The sequence below is a fragment of the Ammospiza nelsoni genome, chromosome 2 (assembly GCF_027579445.1).
Source record: "Ammospiza nelsoni isolate bAmmNel1 chromosome 2, bAmmNel1.pri, whole genome shotgun sequence".
Classification (NCBI taxonomy): Eukaryota; Metazoa; Chordata; class Aves; order Passeriformes; family Passerellidae; genus Ammospiza; species Ammospiza nelsoni.
The window spans coordinates 120,247,391-120,266,766 of record NC_080634.1 but is presented as its reverse complement, the minus strand read 5'-3'; the positions used below and the strand labels follow the sequence as shown (position 1 = coordinate 120,266,766).

General features: G+C 62.3%; 1 protein-coding gene across 3 annotated transcripts; it reads left to right on the top strand.

The window, feature by feature from the left end:
- Positions 1 to 342: 342 nt before the first annotated feature.
- Positions 343 to 18,823, top strand: PGAP2 (post-GPI attachment to proteins 2). Of its 3 annotated transcripts, none has more exons than XM_059466289.1 (6): positions 343 to 425; positions 2,267 to 2,440; positions 3,523 to 3,775; positions 7,490 to 7,584; positions 16,990 to 17,098; positions 17,573 to 18,823. In XM_059466289.1, exons 2-6 carry the CDS (start codon positions 2,276 to 2,278, stop codon positions 17,701 to 17,703), a joined length of 753 nt encoding a protein of 250 aa, XP_059322272.1. In that variant the 5' UTR covers positions 343 to 425; positions 2,267 to 2,275; the 3' UTR covers positions 17,704 to 18,823. The 3 variants fall into 3 exon arrangements, with proteins under 3 accessions (XP_059322272.1, XP_059322269.1, XP_059322270.1); XM_059466286.1 differs by having other exon boundaries at positions 7,490 to 7,596; XM_059466287.1 differs by lacking the exon at positions 343 to 425 and adding an exon at positions 1,794 to 1,867 and having other exon boundaries at positions 7,490 to 7,596.
- Positions 18,824 to 19,376: the final 553 nt, after the last annotated feature.

Genomic DNA, 19,376 nt, shown 5'->3' with positions numbered 1-19,376 from the left:
GCGCCGCCTCGGCCCCGCCCCGCTTCCGCCTCCCATTGGCCGCGCCCCCCCCGCTCTCTCCCCGAGCTCAACGCTGATTGGGCGAAGCTGCGCCGCGCACTGAGCGCCCATTGGTCGAGCGGGCGGCGGAGAGGGCGGGGCTCGGCGCCGCGGAAGGGTCCAGAACGGCCCGCGTCGCGGCGCCACCCTGACATCCGGGGCGTTTAGAGAGGGCGGGGCTTCTGCCGCGAGGACCAATCGTGCGTGGCGGCGCGCGGGAGCTGGGCCCCGCCTCTTAAAGGGGCCGCAGCGGGTTTTTGGGGCGGGGGAAGGAGAGGAAGAGGTGGGAGAAAGGGAGGAAGAGGAGGAGGCGGAAAAGGCGGAGGAGGCGTGGTGGGGCTGCCGGGCCGGGCCGGGCCATGGGGCAGCGCCGCGGGGGCTGAGCGGTGAGCGAGGGCATGGGGGTGCTGGGGAGGGGTCCCAGGGAGGGTCTCTGGGGCAATGTGGGGTGCCCCGAGGGGTCACTCACTGCGGAGCCTGGGGGTCTTGGGGCGGGGGGCGCCTGCGGGGACCCCGGGGGAACGGGGGGTGCCCGGAGAGGGGTCTAAGAGGGTGTGCCGTACCCGGGACAGCTCTCGGGGTGCTGCAGCCCCTCTCCTGCAGGACAGGTCCGGCCATTCAACACGCGGTACAAAAGCTTTGCCTTTTATTTGCCCTCTTTGGGCGCGGAAGGAGGGCAGGGGCTGCGGGGCTCCTGCCGTGGGGTCGCCGGGGTGTTCCACGGCACGGGGAGCTGTGGCTCCGAGGGACGAGCACGGTTTGGGAGGCTCCATCCGCCGCCCCGGGCTGTGGGGAGCCCTCGGGGGGTCCCGGGGAGGGGAGCCTGGGCCGGCCGGGGACCCCCTTCCACACCCGGCCCTTTGGAGCTCCCCTTTCTCTTTGCTTTTATCCTCACTAATTCTCAGTCCGTGCCCGGCAGCGCGGGTGTGGCTGAGCTCTGCGTTCGTTCTGTGGCCCCTCGGTGCTTGGCGTCGGTGCCTTCCCTGGGGCTCGGTTCCCCGTTGTGGGGGGCTTTTGGTGCGGGTGCAGTGGCCGTGCTGCCCTGGGACACTGCCCAGACGGCTCGGGGATTGTCTATAAATCCGATTTGTCCAGCAGCCGAGCTGTGGGATCCATCCCAGCCTGATCCCTTGGGGCTGAGGGGATCCCTTGGGGCTGGGGACCACTGTGCCTGTCCCCGCATTCCCGACCTGACAGCCCGGTTTTGTTGTGTGGGGCCTGTGCTGCCCTGACCCTGCAGCCGGGGGTGTGCGGAGCCATGGAATGTCCTGAGGGAAGGGACCCCCAGGGATCCCCCAGTGCCAGCCCAGAGCCCACCAAGCCCAGCCTGGGCATCCCTGGCAGCGCCGGCCAAAGGCTCCTGGAGCTGTGGCAGCCTCGGGGCCGTGCCCATTCCCTGGGCAGCCTGGGCAGTGCCAGGAAGATAGGAAGAACCTTTCACAATATCCAGCCTAACCCTGCCCCGGCCCAGCTCCAGGCAGCGCTGCCCATGCAGGGCCGGGTGCGGCAGGATGAGCACGGGTTGTGGAGCCGGGGCTGTGGGAGCCGGGGCTGAGGCAGCCGGGGCTGTGGGAGCTGGAGCCGGGGAAGCCGGGCTGTGGAGCCGGGGCTGAGGGAGCCGGGGCTGTGCTGGAGGAGCTGCGGCTCCCGGCGGGACTGACAGCGGTGGCCCGGCTGTGTCAGCGCTGCATCGAGCACAGGGAATGGTCTGGATGGATGCCACGGGACAGGGTTCACGTGCCCTTCCTGCCAGATCCCTCTGGAGGCTTGCAGAAAAGGGCCCTGCTCTGCCCTGCTCTGCCCTGCTCTGCCCTGCTCCCTGTTCTCCGTGAGTCTCGAGGTGCCTGTGTCCACACAATGGGATTTCTTTGGCTGCCCATCCTGCGGGTGTGGGGTCACTCAGGGTGTGAGGGGCTGAGCCGTGTGTGTGTGTGGGGTCACTCAGGGTGTGAGGGGCTGAGCTGTGTGTGTGTGTGGGGTCACTCAGGGTGTGAGGGGCTGAGCCGTGTGTGTGTGGGGTCACTCAGGGTGTGAGGGGCTGAGCTGTGTGTGTGGGATCACTCAGGGTGTGAGGGGCTGAGCCGTGTGTGTGTGGGGTCACTCAGAGTGTGAGGGGCTGAGCCGTGTGTGTGGGGTCACAACCTTGCCTGTGACTGATCCCCACCTTGTCACCTTGCCCAGAGCAGGACAGAGCGCCCCAGTCAGACATTGGTTTGTTGATTTCCAGGTTTCCAAGATGCTGCAGGTCCCGCTGCCGCTGGATCGGGACGGGATCCTGTTCCGGCTGCGTTTCACCACGCTGGCCCTTGGCACTGTGTTCTGCCCCCTCTTTGGGTTCCTCTTCTGTGTCATCTGGTCTCTGCTCTTCAACTTCCGTGAGACGACTGCGACCCACTGTGGGGTGAGAGACTACCTGGGGGAAATCCGTGTTCCTGGGGGGTGACAGAGCTCCTGTGTCCTCCTGGACTCCGCTCCCTCCTCCTGGGCTCTTCTCTCTCCTCTCCTGGCCTCCTCTCCCTCCCTCTGGGCTCCCTTCTCCTCCTGGGTTTGTATCAACCTTCTGGATTCCTCTCTCCTCCTCTCCCTCCTTCTGGGCTCCTCTCTTGGGCTTTCCCACCAAAGTTTTCCAGAATCCAGAGCAAGCTGCATTGTTTCATTGTCCTTGTGGTGCCTCAGGACTGGCAGCAGCAGGCTTGGCTTTGTGCTGGGACTGAAGGCAGCACAGACTGGTCAGGCTGGTGTCTGGACTGGGCACGCTGGGGGTTATTGCAGTGAGGAATAAAGGTGGGGAAGCTGAAGGGAAATACATCATCCTGGGGAGGGGTTGGTGCAGAGCTGCTGCCCCAGGTCTGCTGGAGTTCAGAGGAGCCACAGGTGTCAGGCAGGGAGGGCCTGGAGCTCCATGTGGGATGGGATTGGGCTCAGGGCTTTCAGGCTGCTTGATGAGCAGCTGGACACGAGCTGCGGATGGAGAGCAGGAGACATCTCACTCCAGCAGGGGAACTTCAGCAGGGCCTGGAGTGCCAGGAAAGGGGGAATGGCTTCCCAGTGCCAGAGGGCATGGCTGGATGGGATCTTGGGAATGGCAGGGTGGGCAGGCCCTGGCACAGGGTGCCCAGAGCAGCTGTGGCTGCCCCTGCATCCCTGGCAGTGCCCAAGGCCAGGCTGGACACTGGGGCTGGGAGCACCTGGGACAGTGGGAAGTGTCCCTGGACCTTAAGGTCCTTCCAACCGAAGCCATTTTGGGATTCTCTGGACAATCGGGAGAGTAAAAGTGAGAAACCTGAGCAGGTACCTGGGCAGGGCCCCCCAGCACCCCAGGACTGCCCCAGCAGGGCTGCGGGATCCACAACCCCATGGGATGGACTGGTACGCTGCCATGATACATCCCCTGGCTTTGGGGCTAGGAATTACCTCGCTGAGCATTACAGAAAGGACAGTTTCCGTGCGTGTGCTTGTCCCCACGAGCCCGTGTCCCCGCAGGTGCCCAACTACCTGCCGTCCATCAGCGCGGCCATCGGGGGCGAGACCCCGCAGCGCTACGTGTGGCGCCTGTGCATCGGCCTGCACTCGGCGCCGCGCCTGCTCGTGGCCGTGGCCTACTGGAACCACTACCAGAGCTGCCACTGCCCCCACCCCCGCTACCTGCGCCTGTGCCACATCACCCTGCTGCTCAACCTCGTCGAGAACTTCGCCCTCCTCATCCTCACCTACGTGTCCTCCACCGAAAACTATGGTAGGTGTCACCCCCTGCCCACCCCTCTCCCTGCAGCTGGGAGAGAAAACAGTTCAAAGCCCCCAGGGAGTCCATTGGAGTTAGTGGTTATAGAGGAATGAAGGGTGCATGGCACGCAAATAGCTCTGCTTTTCCTACAATTCTTGGTTGCTGATGCTTGGTTGAAGCCCTGGGTTCAGGCTGGGGATGGAGCCTGGACCAGGCCTTGGCACCTGGTTCCACCCATGTGCCCAGGCCTGATCCAGCGCTGAGGTGGGTCAGAGCTCATCCTGCTTCCCCTCCATCCCCACAGCAGGGCTGGGCTCTGAGCTGGCTCTGCTCCAGCTGCCTTCACATACCCTCACCAGGAGTTTCTGGGCAAAATTTCATAGAGTCATAGAATGCCAGACTGGTTTGCATTGGGAAGGGACCTCAGAGCCCACCCAGTGCCACCCCTTCCATGGCAGGGACACCTCCCACTGTCCCCAGTGTCCAGCCTGGCCTTGGGCACTGCCAGGGATGCAGGGGCAGCCCCAGCTGCTCTGGGCACCCTGTGCCAGGGCCTGCCCACCCTGCCAGGGAACAATTCCTCATTGCCAAGATCCCACCCAGCCCTGCCCTCTGGCACTGGCAGCCATTCCCTGGGTGCTGTCCCTGCAGGCCTTGTCCCCAGTCCCTCTGCAGCTCTGCTGGAGCCCCTTCAGGCCCTGCCAGGGGCTCTGAGCTCTCCCTGCAGCTTCTCCTCTCCAGGTGAGCACCCCCAGCTCTCCCAGCCTGGCTCCAGAGCAGAGCGGCTCCAGCCCTCTGATAGCTCCTGGAAACAGAATCAGAGTTGTTCAGGATAAATCCATGTATCCAGAACCTGGCCATGACAGACTGGGAAATTCTCTTCCCCCACATGGTCTCATCTCAGAAGAACACAAGTGCCAGTGCTGGTCTGCAGCTGCTGTTTCATCCTAAGATCTGGAGGAGGCACCAGGGGTTAAGTGGGAAGCACTGAAATGCAGGAGCCAGCAAGGTGGTGCTGTTGCAGTGGGAACACACCCTGTGCTGGGCTGTATCAGCAGGGCTGTAATGTGTTGGCTTTTCCTGCACAGCAGGGTGGTGATGATGGATATTGTGTCCAGCTGTGGGCTGCAGAGGGACTGGGGACAAAGAATGGAGTGCCAGGACAAGGCGAATGGCTTCCCAGTGCCAGAGGGCAGGGCTGGGCGGGATCCTGGCAATGAGGAATTGTTCCCTGGCAGGGTGGGCAGGCCCTGGCACAGGGTGCCCAGAGCAGCTGGGGCTGCCCCTGCATCCCTGGCAGTGCCCAAGGCCAGGCTGGATACTGGGGCTGGAGCAGCCTGGGACAGTGGAGGATGTCCCTGCCATGGCAGGGAGTGGGATGAAAAGGTTTTTAAGGTCCCTCTCAACCCAAACTGTTCTGGGATTCAGGGCTGTGGTGCTTTGAGCAGAGTCCCAGGATCTCCCACAGCCTTTGGGGTGAGGGTGCTCTGTGGTGGATCCCAGTGACTGGGATGGCAGGGCAGGAACCTCCTGCTGATGGAGGTCTGTCAGTGATGGAGAGAGACAGGGAGACTGACTCTGTGATCAGAATCCAATTTTATTGTGGGATACAAACACTTATATACTATTTCAGGGAGATTAGTAATGTGTACTGCAATAGTTTGGCTAAAATCGCACGCACAAACTTATGCATATAACAGCATCTCTTGCTTGCAGAGTTTAATGGGATTTTCTTTTTCTGGTAAACCAGTCTGATTTAATCTTCTTACAATCTAGGTCTAATTTTCAAAGTTCCGTTTGCTTTTGCCAAGGCATCCTGTTATCAAATCTCTTATGTTAACCAGGTCCAAAGTGCAGCATCTGTCTTGTGTCCCCCAACATTCCAACAGAGGTCTGTGCTCTGGGACCTGTCCCTGTCCCGCTCACCCTCCTTGTCTCCTGCCAGCCTTCCCTGTCCCCATGGTGAGCACAGTGCCCCTCTCATGGCAGGGTCTGCAGCCTGACCTGCCCCAGGGGCTTCTCCAGCTTGTCCAGGCCAGGGCCCTGCCCTTGGAAATGCAAGTGCTGCTCTGAGGTTTGGCCAGCGGGGCCAGCCTGGTGCAGAGCCCTGGGAGCTGAGGCTGACCCACTTCCTGGGATCCTCACCCCAGACTAATCCCCGGCTCTGGGGAAAGTTGCAGCCCTGAGCTGCCATGCTCAGGTTAATCATCCCTGCAGGACACCCCGGTCTGACCTCTCCCCATCCCTGCAGGACACTGCTCTGACCTCTCCCCATCCCTGCAGGACACTGCTCTGACCTCTCCCCATCTCTGCAGGACACTGCTCTGACCTCTCCCCATCTCTGCAGGGCACCCCGGTCTGACCTCTCCCCATCCCTGCAGGGCACCCCGGTCTGACCTCTCCCCATCCCTGCAGGGCACCCTGCTCTGACCTCTCCCCATCCCTGCAGGGCTCCCCGGTCTGACCTCTCCCCATCCCTGCAGGGCACCCTGCCCTGACCTCTCCCCATCCCTGCAGGGCACTCTGCTCTGACCTCTCCCCATCCCTGCAGGGCACCCTGCCCTGACCTCTCCCCATCCCTGCAGGGCACTCTGCTCTGACCTCTCCCCATCCCTGCAGGGCACCCTGCTCTGACCTCTCCCCATCCCTGCAGGGCTCCCCGGTCTGACCTCTCCCCATCCCTGCAGGGCACCCTGCTCTGACCTCTCCCCATCCCTGCAGGGCACCCTGCTCTGACCTCTCCCCATCCCTGCAGGGCTCCCCGGTCTGACCTCTCCCCATCCCTGCAGGGCACTCTGCTCTGACCTCTCCCCATCCCTGCAGGGCACCCCGGTCTGACCTCTCCCCATCCCTGCAGGGCACTCTGCTCTGACCTCTCCCCATCCCTGCAGGGCACTGCTCTGACCTCTCCCCATCCCTGCAGGGCACTCTGCTCTGACCTCTCCCCATCCGTGCAGGGCACCCTGCTCTGACCTCTCCCACCTGCTGGCACCTCACTCCTCGCGTGCTTCCCTTCCCCTGGCATGGAGAGGGCAGACAGGGATGGGCATTCCTGGTGTTCACGTGATTGGGAGTTCAGCCTGAGGTTCAGCTTCTGGGGAAGGGAAGTTCTTTTCAGAGCAGCACTTGTGAAAATCTCTCACTTGAAGGTGCAGGGGTTGTGTGGGGCCTTGGGAGCAGCTCTGCCTTAGCCTTGCTCCAGCTGCTTTCCCAGCCTGATCCTGTACCTGGGCTAGTCCAGCTATGCACAAGGCAACCTCAGGCTGCACGTGAGGCTGCTGATGCTGCTAATGAGCAGTAGGTAATACAGGGGGACAGAAGATGGACTTTGGACTGACTCACTCTGTACCCCCTCCCCATTCCTCAGTTTCTCTGTCCCTAGAACAACAGTGGCAATGCTGAGCTGCTCCCAAGTGTCGCTTTACAGCTGTGTGAAGCTGTGGTTCCAAAGCACAGAAACACCCTCCATGCACTTTGGGATAAGTCTTCCAGGCACTTTTATCCCCTTCCAGGCACTTTTATCCCCTTCCAGGGGGCCCTGAGGCAGCAGGAGAAGGTTATGGAGCCGTGCTGTGCCCGTCTCCTGCCAAGACCCCACTGGAGTCCCAGCATCACCAGGGGTGCTGGGGCTCCCAGCAGAGCACAAAGCCTTCCCAAATCCTGCCCCACCTTCCCCTTGTGCTCCTGGCTTGGATTGAACAGGAAACCTGTTGTTTGTCAATCCAGCAATCCACGAAAATGCCTTCATCGTGTTCATCACGTCGGCCCTGGGCCACATGCTGCTCACCTGCATCCTCTGGAGAATGACTAAGAAACACACAGTAAGTCCCGAGGTACAGACACTTTCCTTTCTTCTCTCTGTGCTGGGAGCTGGGAGGGGGCTCTGGGGCCATGCTGGGAGCTGGGAGGGGGCTTTGGGCTGGCACTGAAGGGCTTTGGCTGTCCTTGCTTGTGAAAGTGCTAGAGGAGCCAACGGCAGCAGGTGAAATGGAAGAAGTCACCAAAATCCATTTACCAAAGCAAAACGGGAAGGAAGCTTTTTATTTCCTATTTTCTTGTTTTATCATAGAACCACAGAATGGTTTGGGTGGGAAGGGACCTTAAAGCCCACCCAGTGCCACCCCTGCCATGGGACATGGGACACCTCCCACTGTCCCAGGTGCTCCCAGCCCCAGTGTCCAGCCTGGCCTTGGGCACTGCCAGGGATGCAGGGGCAGTACCAGCTGCTCTGGGCAGGGAAGGATTTCCTCCCAGTATCTGATTAAGTTTTCATTGAGAGATCATACTGGAAACCCCTCAGCATCCCTGTGGGTTGGGATTGCTCATCCCTTCTCCATGCCTGTTTCTAAACTGAATTTGGCTTCCCTGTGCTGGGCATTGCTGGTCCTGCAAGCTGGGAGCAGTGGGCAGCAGGAGTTGTTCTCCCTTTGCTCCAGAATGACTGAGCAGGCTGGCTCTGGCTCCTTTTCTGGGGAAGGGTCAGGGGGTGCAGGGGCTGCCTGTGGGGGCAGCGGGTCTGGGGGAGGATCCAGACAGGGACTCCTGGCCCCATTGCCTGGGTGCAGCCTCTGTGGTGTAAGTCCTGGGCCTTCGGCAGTACATCCAGCTTGGTCCTGGATTATGGGGCAGGCATGCATGACATCCAGGTTTGTCCTGGTTTATGGGGCAGGTGGGCAGGGCATCCAAATTTGTCCTGGATTTTGGGGCAGGCGGGCAGGACATCCAGCTTGGTCCCGACCTGTGGGCACTGGCAGCCATGGGCAGGGCAGGACATCCAGGACACGTGAGGAGTGAGGTGCCAGGACCTGCTTCTGTACGCTTTCCTTCACCTATGGATCTGGACTGCCTGGAATTGTCTGTCCTTTCCCCTCAGGATACTTCTCCCCAGCTGATCCCAGTCTCGCAGCACTCATGGTCCCAGTGTTAAATGGGGAGGGGTCCTGGATTTGTGGTGCCCAGGAAGATGTCACTTTGCAGAGCAGAGCCCGTTGGGGGTGTGTGCCTGTGTCCCAGGCTGGGAGGATGCCAAGGGCTGGAGAAGCCTCTCCCAAGGGACTCTGAGCAGGACTGCAGGGCAGGTGCTGTGCCTGGGGATTGTGTCCCTGCAGGATGGGTGCTGTGGGGCTGAGCTCTGCAGTCCCAGCAGGATGAGAGCTGTGGGGCTGAGCTCTGCAGTCCCAGCAGGATGAGAGCTGTGGGGCTGAGCTCTGCAGTCCCAGCAGGATGAGAGCTGTGGGGCTGAGCTCTGCAGTCCCAGCAGGATGAGAGCTGTGGGGCTGAGCTCTGCAGTCCCAGCAGGATGAGAGCTGTGGGGCTGAGCTCTGCAGCCCTGTCAGGATGAGAGCTGTGGGGCTGAGCTCTGCAGTCCTGTCAGGATGAGAGCTGTGGGGCTGAGCTCTGCAGTCCCAGCAGGATGAGAGCTGTGGGGCTGAGCTCTGCAGTCCCAGCAGGATGAGAGCTGTGGGGCTGAGCTCTGCAGCCCTGTCAGGATGAGAGCTGTGGGGCTGAGCTCTGCAGTCCTGTCAGGATGAGAGCTGTGGGGCTGAGCTCTGCAGCCCTGTCAGGATGAGAGCTGTGGGGCTGAGCTCTGCAGTCCCAGCAGGATGAGAGCTGTGGGGCTGAGCTCTGCAGTCCCAGCAGGATGAGAGCTGTGGGGCTGAGCTCTGCAGCCCTGTCAGGATGAGAGCTGTGGGGCTGAGCTCTGCAGTCCTGTCAGGATGAGAGCTGTGGGGCTGAGCTCTGCAGCCCTGTCAGGATGAGAGCTGTGGGGCTGAGCTCTGCAGTGCCAGCAGGATGAGAGCTGTGGGGCTGAGCTCTGCAGCCCTGTCAGCATGAGAGCTGTGGGGCTGAGCTCTGCAGTCCCAGCAGGATGAGAGCTGTGGGGCTGAGCTCTGCAGTCCTGTCAGGATGAGAGCTGTGGGGCTGAGCTCTGCAGTCCCAGCAGGATGAGAGCTGTGGGGCTGAGCTCTGCAGTCCCAGCAGGATGAGAGCTGTGGGGCTGAGCTCTGCAGTCCCAGCAGGATGAGAGCTGTGGGGCTGAGCTCTGCAGCCCTGTCAGGATGAGAGCTGTGGGGCTGAGCTCTGCAGTCCTGTCAGGATGAGAGCTGTGGGGCTGAGCTCTGCAGCCCTGTCAGGATGAGAGCTGTGGGGCTGAGCTCTGCAGTCCCAGCAGGATGAGAGCTGTGGGGCTGAGCTCTGCAGTCCCAGCAGGATGAGAGCTGTGGGGCTGAGCTCTGCAGTCCCAGCAGGATGAGAGCTGTGGGGCTGAGCTCTGCAGTCCTGTCAGGATGAGAGCTGTGGGGCTGAGCTCTGCAGCCCTGTCAGGATGAGAGCTGTGGGGCTGAGCTCTGCAGTCCCAGCAGGATGAGAGCTGTGGGGCTGAGCTCTGCAGTCCCAGCAGGATGAGAGCTGTGGGGCTGAGCTCTGCAGTCCCGTCAGCATGAGAGCTGTGGGGCTGAGCTCTGCAGTCCTGTCAGGATGAGAGCTGTGGGGCTGAGCTCTGCAGTGCCAGCAGGATGAGAGCTGTGGGGCTGAGCTCTGCAGCCCTGTCAGCATGAGAGCTGTGGGGCTGAGCTCTGCAGTCCCAGCAGGATGAGCTGTGGGGCTGAGCTCTGCAGTCCTAGCAGGATGAGCTGTGGGGCTCAGCTCTGCAGTCCCAGCAGGATGAGAGCTGTGGGGCTGAGCTCTGCAGCCCTGTCAGCATGAGAGCTGTGGGGCTGAGCTCTGCAGTCCCAGCAGTATGAGAGCTGTGGGCCCCAGATCTACAATCCCGAGCAGCTCCTGCTCTGTCACCACTGCTTATCCTGCCCTTCCGCCAATTCGGCGAGCCTGTCCCCGCTGCCTGACTCCAGAGACCTGGGAAAGAAGTTTCCAGCAGCTGTTTGGCTGCAAGTCTCCTAAGGAAAGGGACTTGTGGAGATTCTGAGATTCTCCTCTCTCCCTGGGAAGTGATCTGTTCTTCCTGCTGATATGGGAATAGAGGGAGTTCACAGTCATTCCCTGGCAGCTTTCCCACAGCTTCCTTTATTTCTGTCATATTGTTTTGGCTTGCCTTTTTTCTGGGTGAGACCTCCCAGGCCCCAGATCTCCTCCCCTGCCACGTCACCCACTGGGGCTGGTTCATCTCCCCTGCAATGGACAGGGGTGAGGCATCCCAGATCCTGGGCTCAGCTTTAGGCCCCTCCAGGCAAGAGAGCCTGTGGAGGGCTGGAGCACGTCCAGCGAGGGGAATGGAGCTGGGGAAGGGGCTGAAGGAGCTCAGCCTGGAGAAACGGAGGCTCAGGGGACCTTGTGGGTCTGCACAGCTCGTGACAGGAGGGGACAGCCGGGAGTTTGGGCTCTGCTCGCAGGGAACAGGGACAGGACAGGAGGAATCAGCCTCCAACCGTGCCAGGGGAGGTTCACATTGGATATTGTGATAATCACTTCCTCGGCAGGGCTGTCCAGCCCTGACACAGCTGCCCAGGCCAGGGGTGGAGTCCCATCCCTGGAGGTATTTCACAGCTGTGTGGGTGTGACACTCTGGGACATGGATTAATGGTGGCCTTGGCTCTGCTGGGGTGCAGTTGCACTCAGTGCTCGCAGAGGGATTTTCCAGCCTCCTTGTTTTCTGTGACTCTACCCGTGGGCTGAAGGAATCTGCATATCCATGAGGGGAAGAGCAGGGAGCGTGGTGACACCTTGGCTGAGCATGCCACCACCTGGCACAGTGCCACCACTCACTTCCTCCTCCCGTCCTGGAACACCCCTGCTGGTGGAGGGGGGCCGCCCTCGGGGTGCGTGGTCCCCCCAAAGCTGGGGGGTTCCCCGAGGAGACAGGAGGCGTCCAGGGCCAGCGCTGACCCGAGGCCACCGGGGGTGCGGTGTCCCTGTGCCAGCTGCGGTGTCCCCGCCCGCTTCGTGCGCGGCCACGGGATGGAGCTGTCGCCCAGGTCACGAGGGGGACGGGTAAGGGAGGAGGAGGAGGAAGGCGCGGCGGGGTGACACAGCTCCCAGGCCGGCTGTGTCGGGGTGAAGGTGGCACAGTGCTTGTCACACCACCAGGCGTCCCCTTTGGCTAAGGGACTCGGGTCACTGCAGCTGCCGCGTCCCCGTGTCCCGTGGTGGCCTTGGGCTGGTGCCACCAATCCCTCCCATGGATCCTGCGGGCCGAGCAGGGTCTCCTGGGATTGTCCCACTCTCTGCCTGGATTCCTCAGGCTCCAAGCCCTCTGCTCAGGGCTGGTGGCCCTGGGCAGGCTTGGCACAGCTCCTGTGACACCCGTGGTTTGCTTGGCTCGGCAGGGTGGGACACAGCAGGTGCCACTGCCACGTCCCTGCCACATACAAGGCTGTGCAGTGCTAGTGAGCTGCCCAGCCGTGCTCGTGGGGCTGTTTTAGGCCAGGGAACAGCTGATCCCTCTGTGTACATCACCTTGGGGACAGACTGGCTCGGTTGGTGTCCCTTGTGGGGCCTTTGTTCACATGTGCTGCCCCCAGCCCTGGAGCTGGCGATGGCAGGAGGGGACAGTTGAGGAATGGCTCTGGTCCCACGGTGTTCTGTCCTTCCCTCCTCCCCAGTAGAGGGTCCCAACACGGTTCAGGCTCTCCAGGGCCAAACCTGGGACCAGGACAAGCTCCGTGTAGGGAGCTGCAAGGAGAGGGGAACAGGGGGGCTGTGCCTTCCCTGCCCCACAGCTGGCACTGCTTTAGGTGGGGGTTGAGCTCCCAGGTCTGGCATGGTAGGAGGGACAGGAATTGCTCTTGCAAAAGCTTCTCGTGTCTGACGGGGCTCCTGTTGCAACTGATGTTGTGTGAGGGCAGGAAGGTGCAGAGGAACTGGTTTGTAATGGGGAAGTACAGGCGGTTTCCAGTTTCGAGGTGGCAAATGGTGAGAGAAAGGAAAATAAAGCTCTGTGGGAGGGGAGAAGAGAGAAAGCAGGGCAGAGAAAAGGAGGGGAGGGGGCAAAGCAGAGGAGAGAGATTCTGTGGAAAAGGGAAATGGAGCCTGGCAGCCTTCAGCTATTGCTGATCACTGCACCCTGTGCTTGGTGCTTGGCCGTGGCATGGCAGTGCCCACCTGGGCTGGCAGCTCTGCTGTTCCTGGCTGCCTGCTCGCCCTTAAAACCCTCCTTCCCCCAGCCCTGAGTTGCAGAGCAGGGCACTGAGGCAAAGCAGTTTCACTTCTTGTTTGCAAACACACTTTCACCACCCCCAGCTCAGGGCTGGTGTCCCAGCTCTCACCAGTGTGTGCATGAGGTGGGCACCAGGCTGGCTGGCTCAGGAGAGCTGCAGAGGGACTGGGGACAAGGCCTGCAGGGACAGCACCCAGGGAATGGCTGCCAGTGCCAGAGGGCAGGGCTGGGTGGGATCTTGGCAATGAGGAATTGTTCCCTGGCAGGGTGGGCAGGGCCTGGCACAGGGTGCCCAGAGCAGCTGGGGCTGCCCCTGCACCCCTGGCAGTGCCCAAGGCCAGGCTGGACACTGGGGACAGTGGGAGGTGTCCCTGCCATGGCAGGGGTGGCAGTGGGTGCTGAGCCCAGCCCAGGCTGCACCAGTGCAAGGGCACAGGAGGAGCCTGTGGGGCACAGCTCCCTGAGTCCCCTGGGCCCAGCTGAGCCCCGGAGCTGGAGCAGGGTGTGAGCTGTGGCCCTGCCCAGCAGGGCCCTGTGAGCAGCAGGGACCACAAGCACCCTGGTGACCACGCGTGGTTTCACCCCAGCTCCCTCAGCGCCCCCGGGAGCGCTGCTGCGGCGCAGAGGAGCCTCTGTGAGCAGCTGAGCTCCCTGTGGGGCCCTCTGCACACACCCGGAAACCCTCCAGGGAGCTGGGGCCGTGTGTGACACGCAGCCCTGCAGGTGCCACTTGTCCCTCAGAAAGGGATGGTGGCTCCTGGGCAGAACCAGGGCCTGGGCGCTCCCTGCAGAGTGAGCTGTTGCTGTTTGACTTAAGATCACTTTCAGCCCTGTCCCAGTCAGGAACTGGGGGCTAGGCACAGTGCTTCTGCTCTCTGGAGGCAGTGGAAGAAGCAGGAGGCTCCTGTGGTAGCTCACAGCAGCCACTCAGCCCTCAGAGCAGCATTTGTAGGGCTTGGGGCTCCTCCAGGGTGGGGGAATGAGACCCCCAGTGCCTTCTGTGGGCTGGGAGCAGCATGCAGAGTATGCCCATGGGCTGGGGGCAGAGTCCCAGAGTGTGCCCATGGGCAGGGAGCAGCATCTCAGTGTGCCCATGGGCTGGGGGCAGCATCCCAGAGTGTGCCCATGGGCTGGGGGCAGCATCCCAGAGTGTGCCCATGGGCTGGGAGCAGCATCCCAGAGTGTGCCCATGGGCTGGGAGCAGCATCCCAGAGTGTGCCCATGGGCTGGGAGCAGAGTCCCAGTGTGCCCCCAGGCTCTCTGCTGCAGCCACTCTCTCCTCCCTGAGCTGTCCAGCCTCCTGCTCCTGACTCACCTTTGCCTGCTGGGGAATGTGCCTCAGCTCAGGCCCGCCAGCTGGGCACTAAATATAATTCCCTGTGCTTTTCTGAGCCAGACACACATGCAGCCACGGCGGCCTGGGCTGGCTCTGTGACACTGCTTGCCCCAGCCTGTCTTGCCAGGAGGAAGTTGGCAGCTCCAGCTGTGCCAGCCCAGCAGCCCCAGCCAGGCCACAGCAGAGCCTGGCACCAGCTCAGCTTGGAGCACCCATCCTGGGGATTTTCTAACTCCCCTTTTTCCTCACAGGCAGCCAGAGTTTGGTGGCTTCTTGCCAGGGTGCTTGGAGCTGCCAGCTCCTCTCCAGGGCTCTGTCCTGGGAGTTCCTGGTGCTGTCCAGGCTGAGCAATCCCAATTCTCCCAGTCTTTCCTCACAGCAGAGGTGCTCCATCCCTCTAATCTCGGTGCCCTCCTCTGGCCACCATGTGGCTCCTTGGGGTGTCCCCGGGTGCAGGATCCCCACAGAGCTGGGGCCCTGGGAAGCAGGGACAGTGCCTGGCACTGCCTGAGCCCTGAGCAGGGCAGTGGGTGCAGCCCACACCAGCGAGGGCATGGGCAGCTCCTCATCCAGCAGCTCCTGGAGCTCCCACCATGCTCCCCAAAGGCCCTTTCCCTTGCTGCTGCAGCAGGGCAGGGTGGCACTCCAGCTCCCACATCCCAGCTCCCACATCCCCCATCCCAGCATCCTGCCCGTGCCCCTGCAGTGACCTTCTGAGGTGCCACCTTCCAAGCCAGCTCTGCTGAGCCTCCTGGCATGTCACCAGGTGCCCTGTGATCCCCTGGCACCGGGCTGAGCCAGCTGTGCCCTGGAATTAGGGATTAACACCTAATTATCCGTGTGATAATCCCCGGCCCAGACCAGCAGAGGGGGAGCTCAGGGGGCACCCAGAGGTGCAAGGGCACTCTGGTCACCCGGGGTGGCTCCCCCAGGGTGGCAGCGGGACCGGGCCGTTGGGCAGGATGACCTGTGATGGTGTTCACAGGGGTCTTAGGTTGAGGGAAGAGACAAGAATGTTGACTCCATGTTCAGAAGGCTTGATTTATTATATTATATTATATATATATATATACATTAAAACTATACTAAAAGAATAGAAGAAAAGGTTTCATCTCAGAAGCCTAGCTAAGCTAAGAACAGAAAAGAATGAATAACAAAGGCAACTGTCTCGGACTCTCTGAGCTAGCTGGGCTGTGATTTGCTATTAATTATAAACATCTAAGATGAGCTAATCAAAGATCTACCTGTTGCATTCCACAGCAGCAGATAACCATTGCTTACATTTTGTTCTTGAAGCCTCTCAGCTTCTCGAGCAGAAAAGTCCCTAAGGAGAGGGTTTTCCTGAGGAGATGTGCGCGACAACGAGCCGAGGCGCTCCGTGCAGGAGCGGGTCCCGGAGGCCCCGGGGCCCGGGCAGGGTGTGTGGGCGCGGCGGGGCCGTGCCGGGGCTCAGCGCAGCCCTTTGCCGCCGTGGGAGCGCGGTGGCGGCGCGGTGACAGCGCCGTTCCCAGCCGCTTTTCCGGTGTGAAACCCGGCGGCGCCGCGCCTCGGGGCTGGCTCTGCGCTCCCGGTGCCGCCGCCGCTGCTCACACCCGCGCTCGGCCGGGCTGGGCTGGGCTGCTGCTGGCCCGTGGGAGCGGCCGTGCCCGCAGGCAGGGCCAGCCCGGCCCCCGTGGGCTGGAGGTGGCGTCACCCGCGTGTCCCCGCACGGTGAGGTGCCCGTCAATCCGTCCTTCCTCGCTGGGTTTTCCTCCCTGGCACGCCTTATGGGGGTAATGGAAAGTGTGATGGGGCAATTTAAATTTTCCTTGTTATCAGCGCTCCCTCAGAATGGAATCTTTGTCTCATGTGAAGCGTCAGGCGAGGGGGAAATTCCCCTCCCACCTGCAACAGCCAGGGCTGTCTGTGATATCCCCAGCCCCTTCTGTGGGGCTGTCCCCCCTTGCAGCCCCAATGCTCTTTGGGCTCCAGACACAGCTTGGGGTTCCCCTGCCCCCCAGGCTGCAGGATCCTTATCCATGACCCTCAGGGTGATGGGAGAAAGAGGCAGGAAATTGGAGCCAGCACCTGCTGTGCCTGCCGGGGGTCACTGCACCCCCAGCCCCAGCTTTGGGGTGCTGGGCACTGGGTTGGGAGCCTGCACAGGGGACAGGCCTGGCCTCTGGCTTGTCACAAAGGCTGAGCCCTGCGGGACAGAGCGGTGAGCTGCGAGTGTGGGGCTGCTGGCAGCGTCCCCGTGCTCTGTTCCTGCCCCATCAGAGGGGGTGCTGGGGGGCAGGATGGGGCCCCTCCAGTGCCAGGGCGTGCTGGGCGAGCTCTCCAGCACAGCACCCGCCCCAGCTGCCGCCCTTCATGTGGTTTCCTCCTCCCTGCTGCTGTTGTGGGTGAGGGGATGCAGCACCCGGTGAATTCCCTGTGCCCTGGGGCCACCTGCTGCCACCCGGGCCCGGGGATCTGCCTCCGGTAGAGCCTTGGCCCATCCTCGAGGGGTCCCCTGAGCACCCCAGCACCAGGGGCACCTTATGTACTGGGACCCCATAGCTCCCTCGCACCTGTATCTCCATGTAGGTGTGAGCCCCAGGGCACAGCCCTGCCCCAGCCACCACTGGGGCTGGCCTGGGGGGCTCTGCATGAGGGGCCAGGGTGCAGAGAGCCCCGGGGCTGTGTGGGGCCAGGGCAGAGCTTCCCTGGGATTGGCATGGCATGGCATGGCATGGCAGGGCATGGCATGGCATGGCATGGCCGCTCTGGCATCAGCCAGCCCTTGGCCTTTTCCAGGAGCGCAAGTCGTACAAGTGGAAGCAGCTGCTCTTCTTCTTCACCTTCATCACGTTCGCGTTCGCCGTGTGCGTTTACTTCCACCACAACTGGTACTGCGGCCCTGGAGGTGAGGGGGCTGCTGGGGGGCGCGTGGGGAGGGGGCTGGGTGCTCCCAGAATCACTGAATCACTGGATTGTTGAGGTTGGAAGGGGTCCCTGGCATCAGCAAGTCCCAGCTGTGCCCCATGCCCACTTTGTTCCCAGCCCAGAGCACTCAGTGCCACCTCCAGGCCTTCCTTGGGCACTTCCAGGGATGGGCACTCCAAACCTCCCTGGGCAGCTTCAATGCCTGACCAGCCCTTCTATGAAAAAATTCCTTCTGGTGTCCAAGAATTCCTCCTGATGTCTACCATCCTCCTAATGTGATGCCTTGCCTTCCAATCCCAGCCCAGGGAAGCTCCAGGTGCCCAGCCACGCTTCTTCCCTGGTGGGGCCCAAGCCCCCCAGCCCCTGCTCTGCTGTCCCAAACAGAGACAGGGCCCCAGCTCCCGGGGCCGATGCAGCTGTGGGTGCCCCTCACCTGCTGTGCTTCCTCCCCCAGTGTACACTGTCTTCGCCTTCCTGGAGTACCTGGTTGTCCTCTCCAACATGGCCTTCCACATGACTGCCTTCTGGGACTTCGGCAACAAGGAGCTGGTGGTGAGCTCCCTGCTGGAGGACAAGCACTTCTAGGCAGCCCCGTGCTGGGGCTCCTCTTCCCTGTGCTGCTGGAGGAGGGCTGCCTGTTTGCTGTGGAGCTGCTGCGAGGCTCCTGCCGAGGTCCCTGAGTGTCTGTCCCTCCTGACCTGCAGCTCTGCTCCAGGGGAGCTGGGGGCTCTCCCAGGGAGCCCTGTCCTGGCTCCCTCCAGCTCCAGGAGAACGCTCCAGGGAGAGCAGGATGCTGGTCCCAATGTTGGGGCATGGGGGTCCAGCCCTGCCCTGCCCTTTCTTGGCCTGGGGGGTCTCACAGTTCCTCCTCCAGGCTGGGGGTCTTGGGGCAAGTCCTCAGAAAGGGCTGGTGGCCTTTTGGGCTGGCTTCAGGCGCTGCTCTCTGACTGGACTGGGGCAGGTCCTGGCCCACGTGTGCCTGAGTGCCCAGGAGGGGAGCAGGAAGGTGCTGGGCCGTGCAGGGACTGCCTGGAGCAGGGTAGGAGCACACAGGGCACAGCAGGTGCTGGGAGCATCCAGGTCTCACTCCTGCCTTTCCCAGAGGCCCCCCAGCAGCACAGGCTGTGCCAGGGGTGCTGTGCCCGTTCCAACCCAATCTGAGGAGGAAGGCTGGGTGTGCTGGTGCTGGAGGGCTTTGCCCCAGCGTCCCCATGGCTTCCCCTGTGCCGTGGGGCTGGAGCTGGGACCTGCTGGGGTTCAGCAGTGCCCCCAGTGTGCAGCCCTGGCCGCCAGGGCACAGGGGACATGGCTGGATGGCAGATGGGGACTGACAGTCTCCCCACGCTCCTCCTACAGTGCTGCTGGAAGGGGCACCTGGAGCTGTCTTGATTTTGGGGAGATCTGCACTTGCCAGGGCCTGTCCCACCCTACGGAAGGACCAGTGTGGGTCCCCCCCTGCCCTTCACCTGAGCACAGCCACCACCAAGAGTCCCCTGGGATGTCCCAGAGCTCTTCCCAGGGTGGGCAGAGCCTCGTCCAGCGGGAGCTGCAGGGCCCTGGCAGAGCTGGGGCCGGGCTGGCTTTGAGCAGGTCCTGCTGCACGTGTCCATCGTCGGTGTCCCCATCCATGGGCTCCATCCGTGTCCCTGCATGCGTGTGGCGCCTTGGCTTTGAGGTGGAAATAAAGCACTAAGTATTTTTGTGAGCTCCTGGCAACTTCCATAGCATTTCCACCTGGCCCAGCCTGGCACGGCCCTGGCACAGCCCTGGAGCAGCCAGCAGGTCCAGACCAGCACCATGGGCAGGCTGGGGGCTGGAATGGGGTGCAGGACACGGACCCTGGGCTACGGGGCTGGAGTGTGGGATGTGGACCCTGGGTGATGGAGCTGGGGTGCAAGATGTGACCCCCTGTTCTGGGGTGTGGGGTGTGGATCCCTGGAGCTGGGGCTGAGGATGCAGATCCCTGCAGGATCTGCTGTGGATTGCTGGGGTGTGGAATGTGCATCGTGGGTGCTGGGGTGTGGGGTGTGGATTTCTGGGGTGTGGAATGTGCATCCTGGGTGCTGGGTGTGGATTGCTGGGGTGTGGGCTCTGGATCCTGCTCCTGGGGCTGTGGTTGGGACGTGTCCCTGGGTGCCAGATGAAGCCTGGGAAGGCTCAGCAAGGCTGGGAACTGGTCAGGAGCCGGGCTGGAGGCGTGAGACTGAGCCCACCCCGCAGCTGGCGGCCCCACTGCTCCCCGCCCAGCTCCTGGGGCC

Coding starts and splice junctions, on each gene's coding strand:
- PGAP2 (XM_059466286.1), top strand. CDS start 2,276: ATGCTGCAGGTCCCGCTGCCGCTGGATCGGGACGGGATCCTGTTCCGG. Junction 2,441..3,522: donor CGACTGCGACCCACTGTGGG/GTGAGAGACTAC, acceptor GTGTCCCCGCAG/GTGCCCAACTACCTGCCGTC. Junction 7,597..16,989: donor AACACACAGTAAGTCCCGAG/GTACAGACACTT, acceptor GGCCTTTTCCAG/GAGCGCAAGTCGTACAAGTG.